We start from the raw sequence: 18,824 nt of genomic DNA on the forward strand, positions 1-18,824 counted from the left end.
TAGAATTTCTGAAAATCAAAGAAGAGAAAATTGAATTTATAAGTAGAGCTAGAAGTTGTTTTAGGGGGAAAATATATAAACCATTATCCAGTATGATTTTTAAAAAAGAGAAAGGAAAACCAAATTGCCTTAGTCAACAATCACACAAATGAAGAAGAAATAACTGGTACTGTTTGAAATTATTTTGCGCAATTATATGCTGACAACGCTGATAACTTAAATGAATGTATGGATATATGCAAATATTTAAAATACCCAGATTATCAGAACAAGAAGTAGGGAATTTAAATAGTTCAGCCTCAAAAAAGAAATTGAACAAGAAAATCCAGGACCAATTAATTTTATCAGGCATTCAAAGAACAATTCCAATATCACATAAATTGTTGGGGGGGAGGGGAATAGAAAAGAAAGACATCCTACTAAACCCCTTCCATGAGACAAATATGTCCTAATATCTAAACCAGGGAGAAAGAAAGTGGAGGGAGGGGAAAAAAACCTAAATTCATATCTCTAATGAATATTTATGTAAAAGTATTTAATATGAAGTGTTAGTAAGGAGGCTATAACAGCATATTTGAAAGATGACACCGGATTTATACCAGGAATGCTGGGTTGTTCAGTATTAGGAAAACTTCAAACACAATAGAGCATTTTCATACCAGAAACAATAAAAATGAAATAATTATTAAAAGTGCAGAAAAGGCCTTTTAAAAAATCATAACACCCCTTTATGTTAAGAATATTAAAAAACACAAGAATAAATGATCATTCCTTAATATTGATAAATAGCAGCTATCTAAAACCAAGAGCTGGAATTGTCTATAATGAAGAAATAATAAAGTCTTCCCAACAAGACTGAGAGTAAAGCAAAAATGTTTACTGTCACCACCATTATTTGATTTTGTCCTAGAAATTCTACTAAGAAAAAGAAATTGAGGAAATAAGCATATAAAAAAGGAAACAACTAAAGTTAACTAAAAAAAATTAATTGAAACAATTAACAACTTCAGTAAGAAAGGAGTCAAAGGACATGAAGAAGCAGTTCCCAAAAGAAAGAATACAGGTTATCAATAACCTTATGAAAAACTCTACAAATCAATGACTATGAGATAAATACAAATTAAAATGTCTAAGATTCTATATCACACTTATTAAATTGGCAAAAGAAAAATAACAGCACACTAATGCACTATTCCTGGAACTATGAAGTGGTCCAACCATTCTGGGAAGCAATTTGGAACTATACTCTAAAAGTCATTAAACTGGACCTACCATTTGACCTAGACATAGCAATACTATCAGATTAGTCAGAGGAAGATGGAAAAGGGTTCATTTGTACAAAAAATATTTATAGCAGCTTTTTTGTTGTTGTTGTTGTTGTAGCAAACAACTATAAACAAAACAGGTGCCTATCAACGGGGGAATAACTGAACAAAGTATCAAACATGAATGTAATGGAGTATTGCCACCCTATCAGAAATGACAAAAAGGATGAATTCAGAAAAACCTGGAGAGGTTTCTGTGAACTGATGCCAAGTGAAGTAAACAGAACCAGGAGAAAGCAATCTTCAATGTCTATATTTTGTAAAGAAAAGTAGCTTTGAAAGACTGAAGAACTATGATCAGTACAATGATTAATCATGACTCTAGGAGTCTGATAATGAATCATGCTCCTCACTTTTTTTTTTTTTTTTTTTTTGGTGAGGCAGTTGGGGTTAAGTGACTTGCCCAATGTCACATAGCTAGTAAGTGTTATGTGTCTGAGGCTGGATTTGAACTTAGGTCCTCCTGACTCCAAGGCTAGAGCTCTATTCACTGTACCACCTAGTTGCCCCTATGCTGCTCACTTCTTATCAAGAAAGTAATGAACTAAAGTTGCAGAGTGATGGATACGTTTTCATAGGTGGACAGCAATTGGAAAGAGATTATCTTGCACCAACTTTCTTTTTTTTTTTTTAAATTGTTTTTCCAATTATCAGGATCGTTTATAACTAGTAATTCTAGTTTTGAAAGTTCTTTTATACCGCCACTGTATTTTGACAGGATCATCTTTTTTTTTCTGTAGGACAGGATGTAGCTGACAGATGGTATAGTGAAATAAGAAATTATGACTTTAAGAGTCCAGGATTCTCCCCAGAATCAGGTAAGTATTCTTTGCCATTATTTTATCCTCCAAAATACAAGGTTTTGTTTTTGTTTTCCTTTAATTATGACGATAGGAAACCCAATAAGTTAACATTTCCAAGATTACATTTCTAATATTTCTTTCATTTTATCTTTCAGAAAAGCTAAAAAAAAGTTAGAAAAGGAAGAAATTTCACCACTTTTTCACCTGGGGTTTTGACTAAAACATTCTGGATCATTATAGAACTGCAGGTTTTCATAGTCTGTGATAATCTTTATATAGTAGAAGTTTTTAAACAAACACACTCAAAATTTAAGGGGGATCTATTCATCACACACACAATGTAACCTCCACTTGAAATCTTATGTTATACCTGAGTATCATAAGACTTGAGAATTCAAGGGGAATTTATATTGGGCAGTGCATAGATCACTTCTCAATTACTAATGTATTATTTCTGTCAATCTCTATTGAAATGATGGATAAAAGTTCTGTTTTATATGCTTTATGTTAATAAAGGTAGTTCATAAATGCTAGTTTTTGTTGGTCTAGAAAGGTTTGGCCAAAAAAAGAAACACAAGTTAGACCCAAGCATGAGATGTTAGAGGTGTGAGCAACAGAGGAAAAGAAGTCTAGTCCAACTGTTAATGTGAACCAAAGTCTCCTCTACCACAGCCCTATCCATCAATCATCCAGCCTCTGTTTAAAGAACTCTATTGATAGATAATCCATTACCTCCAAAGGTAGCCCGTTCCACTTTGACACAACTCTACTTTTTGGGAAATTTTTCCCTATATCAAGCCTACACTATTTCTCTGTAACTTCCACCAATTATTTCTATTTTTTTTCTTTTGAGGCTAAGCAGAGCAAGTCTTCTACATGACATTCTTTCATATACATGAAGATAGCCATCCTATTCCACCTAAATATAATTCAATTCAGTAAACATTTATTAAATACCTCCACTGTGCTAGGCCCCATTCTGGATCATTGCCTTGTGAGGGGGCTTGCATAGCTTAATGAAACTATGAGCTATGCTGTGCAGGGTTACCCAAGATGGACATCTTGTGTATCGTTGGACTTTAATGGGTGGGAGTGGGTAAGTTTAATTCAAGTGATCATTACATATGCTCCTGTGGTCAAGAATCCCTTAGAAGAAATGCAGTAGCCTTCATAGTCAATAAAAGGGTGAGAAAAAGCAGTACTGGGGTATAATCTCAAAAATGACAATGACATCTGTTCAAATCCAAGACAAACCATTCAGCATCACAGTAATATAAATCAATGCTTCAACCACTGATTCCAAAGAGACCAAAGGTGATCAGTTCTATAAAGATATACAACATCTTCTAGAAATAACACCACAGAAATGTCACATTCATCATAGGGAATTGATACACTAAAGTAGGAAATCAAAAGATAGTAGAAATAGCAGGCAAGTTTGGCTGTGAGGTAAAAAATGAAGCAAGGCAGAGACTAATAGAGTTTTGTAAAGATAACTCACTGGTCTTAGCAAACATTCATTTTCAGCAACCCGAAGGTGACTCTATACATGGACATCATCAGATAGTCAACATCAAAATCAGATTGATTATATACTTTGCAAACAAAGGTGGAGAATCTCTATACAGTTAGTTAAAACAAGACCTGGAGCTGACTGTGGATTGGATCATGAGCTTCGTATTGCAAAATTTAGATTTAAACTACAGAAAGTAAGAAAGACCATCAGACTGTATAGGTATAACCTAAATAACATCCCTTATAAATGTGAAGTGGAGGTGATGAACAGATTTAAGAGATTGGATATGGTAGATGGAGGGCCTAAAGAACTATAGACAGAGGCAGCAACCAAAAAACATCCCCAAAAAAAGGAAGAGCAAGAAAGCAAAATGACTCTCTGATGAGCCTTTACAATAGCTGAGGAAAGAAGGAAGGCAAAAGGGAAAAATATACCCAACTGTTTGCAGAATTCCAAAGAATAGCAAGGAGAGATAAGAAGGTTTTCTCAAATAAGCAATTCAAAGAAATAGAAGAAAACAAAATGGGAAAGACAAATTTCTTGGAGAAAATTAGAGATATCAAGGGAAGGTTTCATGCAGAAATGGGCCTGGTAAAAAAACAAAAACCTCAGAGACTTAACAGAGGCAGATGAGATTAAGAAGAGGTAGCAAGAATACACAAAAGAGCTATACAAGAAAGATCTTCACTGTTAACCACAGTGGTGTGGTTACTGATATAGAGCCAGATATTCTGTAGAATGAAGTCAAGTAGGCCTTAGGAAGCATTGCTAACAGTAAGGCTAATGGAGGTGATAGAATTCCAGCTGAGCTATTTAAAATCCTAAAAGATGATACTGTTGAATTGCTGTACTCGATATGCCAGCAAATTTGAAAAACTCAATAGTGACCACTGGATTGGAAAAGAAAAGTTTATATCCCAGTCCTAAAGAAGTGTAATGCCAAGGATGCAATGCAATGTTCAGACATTCCTTGTTTGAACAGTGGCCCTCATTTCACACATCAGCAAGGTTATGCATAAGATTCTGCAAGCTAGGCTTCAGCAGTATGTGAACCAGAAGAGCAAGCTGGTTTGCAAAGAGACAGAGGAATTAGAGACTAAATTGCCGACATTCCCTCGATTGTGGAGAAAGCAAGGGAATTCCAGAAAAAAACATCTATTTCTGCTTCATTGAGTACACTAAAGCCTTTGAGTGGGTGGATCACAACAAAATTGTGGCAAGACCTCAAAGAGATGGGAGTACCAGATCATCTCATTTGCTTCCCAGGGAACCTGTATGCAGGTCAAGAAGCAACAGTTAGAACTGAACATGGAACAACTGATTGGTTTAAAAGAGTACGACAAGGCTGTATATTGTCACCTTATTCATTTAACAGAGTCCATCATGTGAAATGTTAGGCTGGATTTAAAGCTGGAATTAAGGTTTCTTCTCAAGAAATATCAACAATCTCAGATATGCAGACAGTACCACTGAAATGGCAGAATTTGAAGGGGAATTAAGAAACCTCTTGAGGAGGGTGAAAGGGAAGAGTTTAAAAGCTGACTTGAAGCTTTAACATAAAAAAAAAACCCAAGAGCTATCTCTTCTCAGCAATACAACGATCCAAGATAATTCCAAAAGACTAGTGATGAAAAATGCTAACCACATCCAGAGAAATAACTGGATTCTGAATACAGATCAAAGCATACTATTTTCACATTTTTGAGGGCTTTTTTTCTTTCTCACATAGTTTTTACCTTTTGTTCTGATTCTTCTTTCACAACATGACTAATGTGGAAATATGTTTAACATAATTGTACATGTATAATCTGTATCAGACATCTTGGGGAGGGGAGAGGGAAGGAGAAAAATTTGGAACTCAAATTTAACAAAAATGAATGTTGAAAGGTATCTTTACATGTAATTAGAAAAAAAAAAACCCTACTTCTTGGCAACAGGTCCCATCACTTCCTGGCAAATAAATAGAGGTAGAAGAAATGGAAACAGTGTCAGAGTTTATGTTATTGGGCTTAAAGATTACTGCATGTGGCCACTGCAGCCATGAAATTTAAAGACACTTGCTCCTTGGAAGCAAAAGTATGACAAATCTGAACAACATACTAAAAAGCAGAGACATCATCACCTTGTCAACAAAGGTTCCTATAAACAAAGCTATGGTTTTTCCACTAGTAATACATGACTGTGAGAGTTGGACTATAAGGAAAATTGAGTGCTGCATAATCGATAGTTTTTAATTCTAGTGCTGAGAAGACTTTTGAGAGTCCCTTGGACAGGAAAGAGATCAAATCAGTCAATACTTAAAAGAAATTAATTTAGTCTATTCATTGGAAGGACAAATAGTAAAACTGAAACTTAAATTCTTTGGTCACATGATGAGAAGACAGGGCTCATTAGAAAAGACCCTGATGTTGGAAAAAAATTGAAGTCAAAAGGAGAAGGGGATGGCAGAGGATGAGATGGACAGATGATGTCATAGAAGCAATGAGCATGAGCTTGGCCAAATTTAGGGAGATAGTGGAGGATAGACAAGCCTGGCATGCTGTGGTTTGAGGGTCGTAAAGAGTAGGACACAACTGAACAATAACACCATATGCCAGGCATTGTGCTAAGCACTGGGAATACAAATAAGAAAAAGAAACAGTCCCTGCCCTGAAGGAGCTTACAATCTAATGGAGGAAGACTACACAGAAAAGGAAACTGAAAAGGGAGGAAAACAGGGAGTACCTAGCTCTGGGGCATGTTGTTCCCATGGAATAGAGTGGAACAGAGCAGCTGATGAAAAATGGAGTTATCAGGAAGGTTATGAGCCATTATAAACGAAGGCATTGGTAGGAGCTTAGTGCTCTGCGCTCACTCCAGTTAGAAGGGAGAGACAACTAATGCTGAGTTGAAAAAGTGTAGAGTTTAAAAACCTGACTCAAAATCTTTTCATCTCTAAATTAAACACCCCAAAGTTTTTAGATGTGGTCTGAGGAGGGCAGAGTGCAACATGACTTTCCTCTTCGTTTGAGATAATGCAGCCTAAGATCTCACTAGCTTAGGTGGCTTCTGTGTTAGACTTTTCACTGCTAGTAAGTTTGCAGTTCACTGTAACCTCAGATCTTTTTCAAACAAACTATTATATAGTAATTTAGTCTTGTGACTTTTTTTAAACAAACCCAAGTATAGGACGTTGTTCATCTTTAATCAAATTCCATCTTATTAGATTTGGCCCATCATTCTGGCCTGTTAAAATCTTTGTGGGTCCTGACTCTGTCATCCAACATGTTAGGTGTTTAATGGAACTCATAGCTTCTAGCTTCTTATTAAAATTTGATAAGCATGCTTTCATCCTAGTCACTGATAGAAATGTTGAAAAATGGATCCTTGGAGCATTCTCCTAGAGACCTCCTTTCAAGAATTAGTCCTACCATTGAACTATGAATTCACATAACTGTATCATCATTTACCCCCATGTCTTTCTATCTTGTCCACAAGAATAATATGATAGACTTAGATGCTTTGCTGAAATGTAAGTATACTATGTATATAGCATTCCTGATCCCTGACTAGATCCCTGATGTAGTAATCCTTTCAAGAAAAAAAAAATTAGTCTAGAATGATCAGTTTTCTTTAAAGCCTTGCCTGATCAGTGTTTCCCCATATAAATCCCTGTAATAGTATATTCTTACCTGTAATACTATAATTACCTTGAATTACAAGAAACTCATTAGCCAATCTGTGTATTTCTATTCTCTGAGAATGTGTTCTCTGTTACTTTGTCTGATTTTAAAATCTTTTTTATCCCTTAAAAAAGTTATGTATCCAATTTTACATCTGCCCCAGAAAAAGAAATGAGAAATTTTTTTTCAAGTTAGTTTTTTGGCAATTATAATTCAGAAAAAATGTTTTCAAATAATGCTCGCCCCCTCCCTTCTTTCCCTCTACTATAATAGGTCTTTTGCACCTTTTTATGTAATGTAATTTACCCTATTCTGCCTCCCCCTTTCCTTTTTTCCCAGTACAATACTTTTTTTTCACCCTTTAATTTTTTTTATATCATCACATCAAAGTCAACTTATACTCATATCCTCTGTCCATGTATATAACTCCTTCTAACTGCCCTGGTAGAGATACAGTTCTCAAGAGTTAAAAGGATCATCTTCCCTTGTAGGGATGTAAACAGTTTAATATTATTGAATAACATGTTTTGTTTTGTTTTTTCTTGTTTACCTTTTTATGCTTCTCTTGAGTCTTATATTTGAAGATTGAATTTTCTGTTCAGCTCTGGTCTTTTCATTAGGAAAGTTTGAAAGTCCTCTATTTCATTGAATTTCCTTCTTTTGCCCTGAAAAATTACACTCAATTTTGCAGGGTAGTTGATTTTTTGTTGAATCGCAAGCTCTTTTGCCTTCTGGAATATCATATTCCAAGCCTCTGATCCTTTAATGTAGAAGCTGATAAATTCTGTGTAATCCTTATTATGGCTCCTTGATATTTGAATTGTTTCTTTCTGGCTACTTACAGCATTTTCTTCTTGACCTGATAATTCTGGAATTTGGCTTTAATGTTCTTTGGAGTTTTCATTTTGGGATCTCTTTCAGGAGGTGATCGGTGGATTCTTTCAATAATTATCTTACCTCTGGTTCTGTCAGGGCAGTTTTCCTTGAAAATTTCTTGAAAAATGCTGTCCAGGCTTTTTTTTGATCATTGCCTTCAGGTAGACCAGTAATTCTTAAATTATCTCTCCTGGATCTGTTTTCCATATCAACTGTTTTTCCAGTGAGATATTTCACATTTTCTTCTATTTTTTCATTCTTTTGTTTTTGTTTGACTGATTCTTGATGTCTCATGGAGTCATTAGCTTCCACTTGCCCAAATCTAATTTTTAAGGAATTATTTTCTTAAGTTAGCTTTTGTACCTCCTTTTCCATTTGGCCAATTCTATTTTTAAAGGAGTTGTTTCTTTCAATCAATTTTTTTTTTCCATTTGGCCAATTCTATTTTTTAAATTGTTTTCTTCAGTGTATTTTTGTGTGTCCTTTTCCACGCTGTTGAATCTTTTTCTCATAATTTTCCTGCATGATTCTCATTTTTTTCTTTTCCCAATTTTTTTCTACTCTTACTTGATTTTTAAAATCCTTTTTGAGCTCTTTAAAGAGGACTTTTTAGTCATGAGACCAATTCATATTCCCCTTTGAGGCTTCACATGTAGGCATTTTTTAGGGGGGCTAGTCAGTGAGGTTAAGTGACTTGCCCCGGGTCACACAGCTAGTAAGTGTTATGTGTCTGAGGCTGGATTTGAACTCAGGTCCTCCTGACTCCAGGGCCGGTACTCTTCCAACTGCACCACCTAGCTGCCCCCACATGTCGGCATTTTGACATTGTTGTTCTCTTCTGAGTTTGTATTTTGATCTTCCCTGTCACCATAGTAGCTTTCTATGGTCAGGGCTCTTTTCTGTTCTTACTCATTTTTCAGCCTATTTTGTGACTTTTAAAGTTGAGCTCTGCTTCTGGGGCACAGGGGCCACTGTCCCAAGCTTCTTGTGCTAGGGACCAGTGGCCTGGTTTCTGGCTTTCCATGCTGGGGCCTCAGGTGTTTGCAGCTTGCCCACTGCACTGGAGTGGCCCTGCCTAGTGGCACCTGTTGTGCCAGGGTTCTGAGGCTCACAGTTTGCCTTCTGCAGTGGGGCTGGAGGCCTCATTGTTGACCTGCTGAGCCAGGATGAAGGGGCCTCCTGTGTTGCAGCTAAGAGCCTCCCACTGACTTGCCCTGACCCTGTCTGCACTGGGCTTTGCTCCCCTTTTTACCCAAGTGAGAAGAACCTTTCCTGAAGTCCTTCTAAGTTATCTTAAGCCGGAAAATTGTTTCACTCTGTCTTTTTGTGGGTTCTGTCACTCCAGAAGAATCCATTTAGAGGCTTGATTTAACATTGTTTCCAAATGAAACTGGGGAGAGCTCAAGCATCTTCCTGGCTTTTTTCTGCCATCTTGGCTCCACCTCCAGAAAAACATTTTTCAGGACCATTACACTTTCTGATAAATCTGAAACCGTTTTCCATAATAGTCTAGAATTATGGATTTCAAATTGAGGGGTTACTGAAACTCATCCCAGTGTTTCTGGGTTTTTGAGGTTAAACACTACCTGCCTCTGCTGCTCTGACCAACCTAAGACTCTTGATGCTGAGTAGCAAAGGGCTGAGTATTGCATCTAGTTCTACTGGAACTATATTTAAAAACAAACAAACAAACAAACTTTCTTCTTCCCACCAAACCTGACTCCCTGACTACCTAAGCACTGAAATCATACAACAGAGGGGGTTGCCAAACCTTACACATGTATAGTAGTTTCTTTATGAGAAAGATAGAGATAGGAAATATTCAGGAAGAAGGAAATTTTTGCAAAGAAAAGTACTGTAATAACATTTAAGATTTCCACACCTTCAAAATTCCAGTTATGGACCTCAAGTCCCTGCTCCAATATGTCTCCAAAGAATTAGAGAGACTTTGGCATCTCAAACAAATGACACTGAGTGCCCAGATGCCCACTTGCCCTACCACTAACACTTGTCATCAAATACTACCAGGTCAGCTGTGCAAGAGGCGGAGTTAAGACCTGGGTTCTAGTCCTGGCCCTACAACCAATCAGCTCTGTGATCTTGAACAAGTACATTATATGCTGAAGGCCTCAATTTTCTTACTTTTTTAAAACAAGGGACTTAGATCAGGTGTTCTCTAAGATCTCTTTCTTTCTTGGATATCATAGTAGCCTCCTGGTTGGTCTCCCTGCTTTAAGTCTCTCTCTACTCCAATCCGTCCTCCCCTCAGCTGCCAAAATCCTATCTGGTATTCAAAGCTTTTCACAACTTTCTTAAGTCCTATTACCTACTCCTTCATTTTACCTCTGCCACATAATCTCTCTCTGTTTTATCCCTCCTGCACCTGTTCTTTGTCCTTATCAACACCTCCATTCCCTCCACCCCTCAGAATTTTCTTAAATTATTACTTCTGCTCTGACTTTCTTCTCTTTCCAACTTCAACCCAGTAGCCAGGCACTTCAGCTCTATATTGTCCTCTACTTTTGAATCCCTAGCTGCTCTTCTCTTGCCAAACATCAGTTTACATTATATCTACTTCTGCTTCTACTCACCATTTACTAAGTGAGGGGAAAGTCTTATAACTATGTTGACTGAGTGCATTACAAGTTCATGTTATCCAGCCTCAACAGGGCCTTTGCTGCATCAAGGCAGGCAGTCTTGTTATTTTTCTCTAATTGGTTCCTCGTCTCACTACTCACAGAACCTGTTCTGAACCTTCTTTCCATTCCTCAAGCTCCATGTAACTCCTCTTTCCCAGATCTCTCTTTCTCTCTTAGTTGAGGACCTTGCCTCTTACTTTACCAAAAAAATTGAGTCTGTTATTTTTCTCTCAAAACTCATTGACATCCTCCTCCACTCACTGTTACTCTTCCTTTTTCACCAGTCTTTCTGCTTGCCAAGGCCAGTCCATGGAGGGGTGTGCTTCATCCCCCATCCTCTCCCATCCACATCCACAGACTGCACCCTAAGTCATTCCCCACCCTCTCTTGAATCTTCAGCCTCTCCTTGTCTACTGAGTCCCTCCTGCTTTGAAACGTGCCCAAATCTCTCCCATCCTTAAAAACTTTCGCTACACTCTACCTCAGGCTATTATCCTGTAGTTCTCCATTTCTCAGCCAGATTCCTTGAAGAAATTTTCTACACTTAGTATTTCCACTTCCTCTCCTCTTATTTACTCCTTAGCTCTTTGCAGTGTGGCTTTCAACCTCATTACCCAGCTGAAAATGCTCATTGTTAAAACTGATAGTTTTTCCAGGGTCTAAATCCTCCTCCAACTATTTGCTGCATTTGATGCTATTGCCCACCTCTTTCTCCTGGATACTTTCTCCTCTCTAGGTTTTCATGACAATACACTCTCCTGTTTTATCTCCTGCCTGTCTGACTACTCCTCCTCAGTCTCCTTTGCTGACTTATCATCATTGGTACACTTCATTACCTTGGATATTCCCCAAAGTTCTATCTTGGGCCCTTTACTTCTCTCCCTCTGTACTGCTCTTGGTAACTTTTTCAGCTCCCATGGGTTTAACTACCATCTCTATCCGAATGACCATGATTATATATCCAGCTCCAGCTGACGGTGTTGAAGGAACCATTATCCTTCCAGCATCTCAGCATTATCCTGGATTCCTTATGTTTATCCCATATTTAGCTACTTGACAAATCTTGGCATTTTTACCTTCACAACATCTCTCTCATCCAACTCTTCACTCTAATCATACAACTGCCACCTAAATTCAGGTCCTCATTACCTTTTTCCTAGATTATTGCAACAGCTTCCTAATTGGTCTCCCTGTCACAAGTCTCATCATTTCAACAATGAGTCTGATGGGGAAAAATGTCAGTCTAAATTGTTCTTTATTCTTCATTGATTTTTTTCTGTTGATTGCTTTGTTTTCATTCAGTTCCATAATGCTAATAGCCTTCAAGCACAAACATAAGAGCTAAGGGAGTAATAACATGATGTGGGTGGTGCTCTCTTAAACAGAGGAGTCAATCTAACTTAGTGAAATACAGCGTTTCACTTCTTCTGGGAGAGTTTTCCAGCTCATGTTGAATGCAAACACCATAAAGAAGTTTCCAGAGTTCCTCCTGGCTAGTCCCATATTATTGTTAGTTTCAGATCTTTGCAGCAGTAGGGGAAGAAATGGGAACTGAAAAGAAACAAGACTGAAGTAGAAAAAGTGGAAAAATTAGGAAAACTATTACAGACACATCAGACTTTCCCTGCATCCCCCATTTCTTTTCTTTCGCACTGTTTCCCTTTGCTAATATAACACTCTTCTCTCCTAGTTCCCCTCCTTGTCTGACAGCTCTGTGGTTGTTCTCCAAGGCTAAATTCACACTACCTTGGTGAACTCATCCATTCCCAAAGGTTCATCTCAAACTGAACAAATTCTCTTTCCCAAAAAACACCCTGCTTCCAAACTTGCCTTTTCTTGTTGAGAGTAACACAATCCTTTTAGTAGTACAAATTTGTAATTTCAGAGCTACCTTTGACTTTTCTCCTCTCTCACTCCCAATAGCTAGTCAGTTAATAGGTCTTGGCCATTTTAAAATCACATCTCTCCCATTCCTCTTTCCCATACTCAGCCACTGCCCTAGTGTAGGTCTTCATCCTCTTCACCTGAACCACTGTAACAGCCTCCTCATTGGTCCCTGTACTCTTCTCTAATATAATGTCCACACAGTGGCCAAAGTCATCTTCATAAATCACAGAACTAACCACATCCCTCCCCTGCTCAAAAACCTTTAGGGGAACCTTATTGACTCAGATAATATGCAGTGTTCAGCCTAGCAACAGTTTAGTTTTATACTCACCTTTCCATCTTTATGAACCATTCTTCACATAATGTTGCAGCTAAGCTGCACTACTGCCTTTTCTCCCTCTATATATCCAGTTTCTCTCCACAAACTCTCACAACCCATTTTTCATGTATGGAATGGACCCCTGCCTAATCTTAGCCTTTCCAAGTCCATATTTTCCTTCAAAGCTCAGTTCAAGTCCCGCCTCTTGGGTGAAGCCTTCCTTGACCTCTCCAGCTGTTAGGGTTTTCGGCTTCCTCAAATTACGTTGTATTTCCTTATTTGTTTAGCAGTATATACCTCAATAAAACAATAAGGTCCTTGACAGGCAGAGACTATTTTAATTGTTTCTTTGTATTCTCGACATCTAGAGCAGTTATATGTATGTAATAAGTGCTTAACAAATGCTTATTGGGGGGCAGCTAGGTGGCACAGTGGATAGAGCTCTGGCCTTGGAGTCAGGAGGATCTGAGTTCAAATCCGGCCTCAGACACATAACACTTAGGAGCTGTGTGACCCTGGGCAAGTCACTTAACCCCATTGCCTAACCAAAAAAAAAAACCAAACCAAATGCTTATTGAATTAAATCTAAGTCTCTCCAAGGTCTATTACACCCTCCATACTGCTACCAAAATGATTTTCCTAAAGGACTGGTTTCACCATGTCACCACCAACCCCACATCTTCTCAATAAACTCAATGAACTCTATTCCCTTTAGGAGAAAATAGAAATCTGGCTTTTCCTACCTTGCCAGTTTTCCTACACATTACTCCCCTCCACTCACTCTGTGGTCTAGCTATACTGGTGTTATACTTGTCTACACTTGCTTATACTTGCTGTTCAGCACCCAACATGGCCATCTCCCATCTCCAAACCTTTGCATTGATTGTTCCCCATTTTCAGAATGCCCTTTCTCCTCATCACTCCCTTTTTGAATCCCTGATTCCCTTCAAGATTCAACTCAAATCCAACCACCATCTACATAAAACCTTTACTGATTCGCCACATAGCTAGCACTCTCCCTCTCAAAGCTACTTCATACTTACTTTGTATAGAACAGTAATGACCACTGCTGAGTCCAAAGAGAGTGGTCAGGCTCCTTTCTTCTCCTTTTCTCTGATTCTTTATATCCCTGCTGTGGCAGGTAAAAGACTGCCCTGTAATACCAAGGAAGATGACTTAGTTTGATGTTTGGCTTATAGCCAGAATCCCTCCAGAAGGGGGAGTAAAAAGGTATTCAGTGTACATGTGAATCAGATTTCTGACAGCTATTTATTTCCTCTGCACATAAAAATGCTTAACACAGGAGGTTCACAAGCGCACATTGCTAAAAGATTTGAATAAGCAGCAGCAGTAACAACTTAGAATTCCATTGTACTCTGTTGGGAAGTTAATACTTAAAATATCAACATATAAGGCACTTAGTTGAATTGCTAAAGCAGTATTTCATATTTTGCCGTAGCTCTGCATTGTCCACACATGCATCTATTTCTTCTGGCTAGCCTGGCCAGGGGTTGGATTCATTCTGTGGCCAGTGAGCATCTTCTCCAAGAAGTACTTCAGTTTGTCTGGGCTCCTTCCAAAGTGCCTGAGGACCCAGCATCTCCTGACCCTTTCAAGCTAACAAGTCGGCCTCTAGGGCTAGAAATGCCCATCTCAGGATTGCTACACACTTAACTGTATTCAGGAAAAAATAGAAGAGATGATAGATAGATGGATGGATGGGTAAATGGTTAGATAGATATATAGATTGATTTTAATATAATAGATGGTTTCCTGAGCTGCTGTGGTCAAAAAAATTGTTGCCTACTGTCCATTCTCTTTTGATGTAGTTCTCTACACATTTCCAAGCCAGTACTTGAAATCTTTCTGGCTTGATATCAGACCTGCTACCAGCACATCCAAGGACCCACAGCTGTCAGCATGCCATGATGAAGCACTAGAGTAGAATTTTGAATTATGTTAAAAATCATTTTTGTTCTCAGTATTCCTACTTCTTTGTCCATTTAACTTGATATACACATATGATATGTATATATGCATAAGTTGTGTGTGTTTATCTGTATGTGTACAGACAGTTCTCACTTGACTTAAGTAGAGCCAGAAAGCACCAAGCCAAGGGGCAGGAGTGGAGAGAAAGAGACATAGCATGAATGAGTACAGTAGTGTAAAGTTAACATAGTTTTGTTTTGTTTTGTTTTGTTTTAGAATGTGGATTTCTTTCGGAATTCTTTATGTAAAGTCAAATTTGCATAATACAAATAGATTTGCTATACACACATATAAAAGAGACTTCCACAGAATGATCTGGGTGTTTTGTTTTGTTTTTTGTTTGAGAATACTGTACTAGGATATTCTAATGGATTATTATCTCAGCAGTAAGAGTACTCCTCCCCAAGTGTACATTGAGATGTCTCCAAGGCTTCACCAGACACTACACCCTAGTCCAGCTCAAAGTCTACCTTCTGCAGTAGGCCTTTTCTGCCGCAAGCCCACCAGCTAATTCTTTCCCTTTTCAGATCAACCTTCCACCTCTCCTTCCCATTAGAGTATAAACTCCTTCAGGGCAAGAATTGCTTTGGGCCTTTTTTTGTATTTCCAGTGCCCTGCACTGTGCCTGACACACAGTAAGCCCTTAATAATGCTCCTTGATGGATAGACTTTTCATCCTGGCAAAGATATTCTCAAACACATCTTCCTATAAATACTTCACAAGTGGTCCAGCCAACATGCTAGGGATCTTCCCAGGGTCTCCATACCAGATAGGTACTAGCATAGGATGCGGACTATCATTTGTTTTTTGTTTGTTTTTTACTTTTTTGGGGGGGGGGCGGTTAGGCAATGGAGTGAAGTGATTTGCCCAGGGTCACACAGCTAGTAAGTGTCAAGTGTCTGAGGCCAGATTTGAACTCAGGTCCTCCTGACTCCAGGATCAGTGCTCTATCCGCTGTGCCACCTAGCTGCCCCCAGACTAACATTTGCTGTCATACCCTTTTTATATGTATTTCTCCTAGTGATGGGTCTCAGAGTTCTTTTTGTACTGTTCAGTGTACATCCCTTCATTGGTAATGACATGCTGTCGCCTATAAACACTCGCCCTGGGTCTCTATTGTCCTTTGGGCAACTTAGCACTTTTATTTTCAGAGATTGTGGATCTCATGATTCACAGCCACTTGGCACCGCCAGAACCAGACTGCTTTTATCAAAGTGGGTTCATGTTTCAGGGAGATGCCTAGAATCATTAAAAGTACTGTAGCACAGAAATTGTGAGTTTGTGAAATCCTTTTAGAGATTCCAGCGACTGATCTTTTGCCTAATCCCTTTCTTCCCCATCCAGGGCATTTTACAGCCATGATATGGAAGAGCACAAAGAAGATGGGGGTTGGAAAGGCCTCTGCAAATGATGGTTCTTCCTATGTGGTTGCCAGATACTTTCCAGCTGGAAATATTGTCAATCCCGGTTTCTTTGAAGAAAACGTCCCTCGTCCTGAAAAGAAATGATTTGGAAAATGCAAACATTAATTGTGGACTACAGAGTGTAACAGTGAAAAGCCTATGAACTCTAAAGCTTGATGCCTGTGTTTACCTGTCGCTTTGACAGCACACACTCTAATACACATTATGAGTGTGAATTGACTTAAGGCTTAAAATAAACATTTAATGATATGATACGGCTACTTGGACTATCATTATATGAACTTTGCATTAAAAAAAGTAATCATTTCTTGTAACTTTTTTTAAAAAGCAAATTGATTGTATATTTTCCTCCTATACTGTGTCCAGAACTTTGTTTTCTAAATTTCCATTGTTTTGAAAACAACTGAAGTGTTACATTTATCTTTGTGCATTATAGTTTGGTATTATTATGAATATTGAAAATCATAAAAACTTATGACTTATTCATTTTAACTGAAATCAGTTTTTGGTTTTAAAATTATAAAAACATTCCAACGTGAATTTATCATCTTTGTAAAAGTTGATATGATCCGTAAGCTAATCACCTTCTAGTGACACTTTAAAGATACAAAATCTATGACAAACTTCACTTCCTCTTACACCTCCTAATTTTTTAAAAAGAAAAATCTTGGTTACAGCCCAGTATGGACACTGGATTTGGGTGATTCCTGAGTTCATGGTGAAGACCTATCATATCAGCTTATATATTGGCTTCAATACTTTAATATTTCCAGGCTGCACACCACCTTCTCTGACACATATTGCAACCCATCTGTGACATAGTGGACAGTCTCCATAAGTTTCTCTACCTTCAAAATTTGTCACATGATGACTAACCTTTTACTTATAAGCCACTTCACATCTAGCTAGGCTGGCCTTGGATAGTAGGAATTCCGGCCACGTCCTTTACTCCAAACTTTTCTAGTTTGGGGAACCTTGCCTTCGGGAACCCAGAGTCACCTAAGTACCCATATATCAGAGTAAGACTTTGTGAATGATTAACATGTATACAGATATATGTATACGTAGCATAAAACTTTAAACGAGGTAAAAGAAGCATTCATTTTCCCTGTCCATGATTTCATATTTCCTTGAACTTGACTGTGACCTTACACAAGACTTTTCAGGACAGACTTAGATGAGTTCAGTGGGATTTGAAGGATTATAAACCGTCTCTTTGCTATGGACCCTGAAGTAAGCTATCTCAGAGCACGAAATGAGCAAAAGCAGTATTCCTGGCAGCTCTGTAGTATTACAGATGTGCTAATAGTGCCTCCCAGAATCATGTCAAATGCACACAACTTAAAGGTCTTAATACAAGTCACATGTCCTTGAGAAATTTTAGCATAAATAATCCTGTGTTCTTTAGTTTGGTTCAGTATTTATATTTGTGAAGCATTTGCCTTAAGGTTAAAATATATGTGCATTTACATGTTCAAACATTGTAGCTAATTAATTAAAAAGAGCATTCCCCAGAATGTATATTCTAGAAATTGATGTTGTCTATTATTTCAGTCGAAAAACCAGGTACAGGATTTGAGATTGATGTTTTACAAATTCCAACTTGGAGTAAATTTGAATAGAATGTTTTACGTTGTCAAAATTATCTGGTTTTTTTAACACTAATTTTTTATTCCTAATGTAATCCAGGGATTTAATGTTATGGAGAACATTAGAAAATAAACCATATTTTTCATATAATACATTATTCTGAAGTGATTTGCACCAGTTTCTTTATTGAGTGCTAATTAATTCAAGCCTCTTACGTGATTTCTAATAACTGGCAATTCCCCTCAGAATCTCAGTATCAGAGAAGTTTAGTGATATATAAAGTGACTGCTATAGTACTAACCAACCAAGATGGGTTCTGGTACTTAATTTTTACTGAATGAAATCAGATGGTTTCTGAAGATTTAAAATGAGCTATCAATAGAGGGAAGAATCCTCAATCCTACAGTCAGACTCAATTCAGAATAAGGATTATGATACTATGGGACTTCGCCAAGTTTGACCAACAACAGCACAATAATAAATAATATTTATATAATACTTCAAAGCTTACAAAGTATTTTTTCTCAGTAGGTACATAGTATGAGTAGTATTATCCGTATCTTATAGAAACAGAAGCCCAGAAAGATAAAGAAATTTGTCCATAGTCACACAGCTAGTAAGGTACAGAGACTGAATTCAAACCCAAGTGTTCTGGACTCTTAAGTCCTATGTTCTCTCCACTATAGCTAAATCTTAATCAAGGGTAGGATAAAAAATTTACATATACAAAGCTACTATTTACATATATACACCATTCTCAAAACTGAAATTTGAACACTTTTTCTACAAAAAC

General features: G+C 37.7%; 1 protein-coding gene across 1 annotated transcript in view; it reads left to right on the top strand.

Moving 5' to 3' along the window:
- GLIPR2 (GLI pathogenesis related 2) overlaps positions 1–18,183 on the top strand; it is a 51,458-nt gene extending 33,275 nt beyond the window's left edge. Inside the window, exons 4-5 of the mRNA XM_027859106.1 lie at positions 2,066–2,143; positions 16,362–18,183. Of these exons, the coding sequence (XP_027714907.1) occupies positions 2,066–2,143; positions 16,362–16,525 (242 nt within the window). The 3' untranslated portion in view covers positions 16,526–18,183. The remainder of the gene's footprint in view (positions 1–2,065; positions 2,144–16,361) is intronic.
- Positions 18,184–18,824: the final 641 nt, after the last annotated feature.

Source organism: Vombatus ursinus, unplaced genomic scaffold (assembly GCF_900497805.2).
Source record: "Vombatus ursinus unplaced genomic scaffold, bare-nosed wombat genome assembly UNPS02014158.1, whole genome shotgun sequence".
Taxonomy (NCBI): domain Eukaryota; kingdom Metazoa; phylum Chordata; class Mammalia; order Diprotodontia; family Vombatidae; genus Vombatus; species Vombatus ursinus.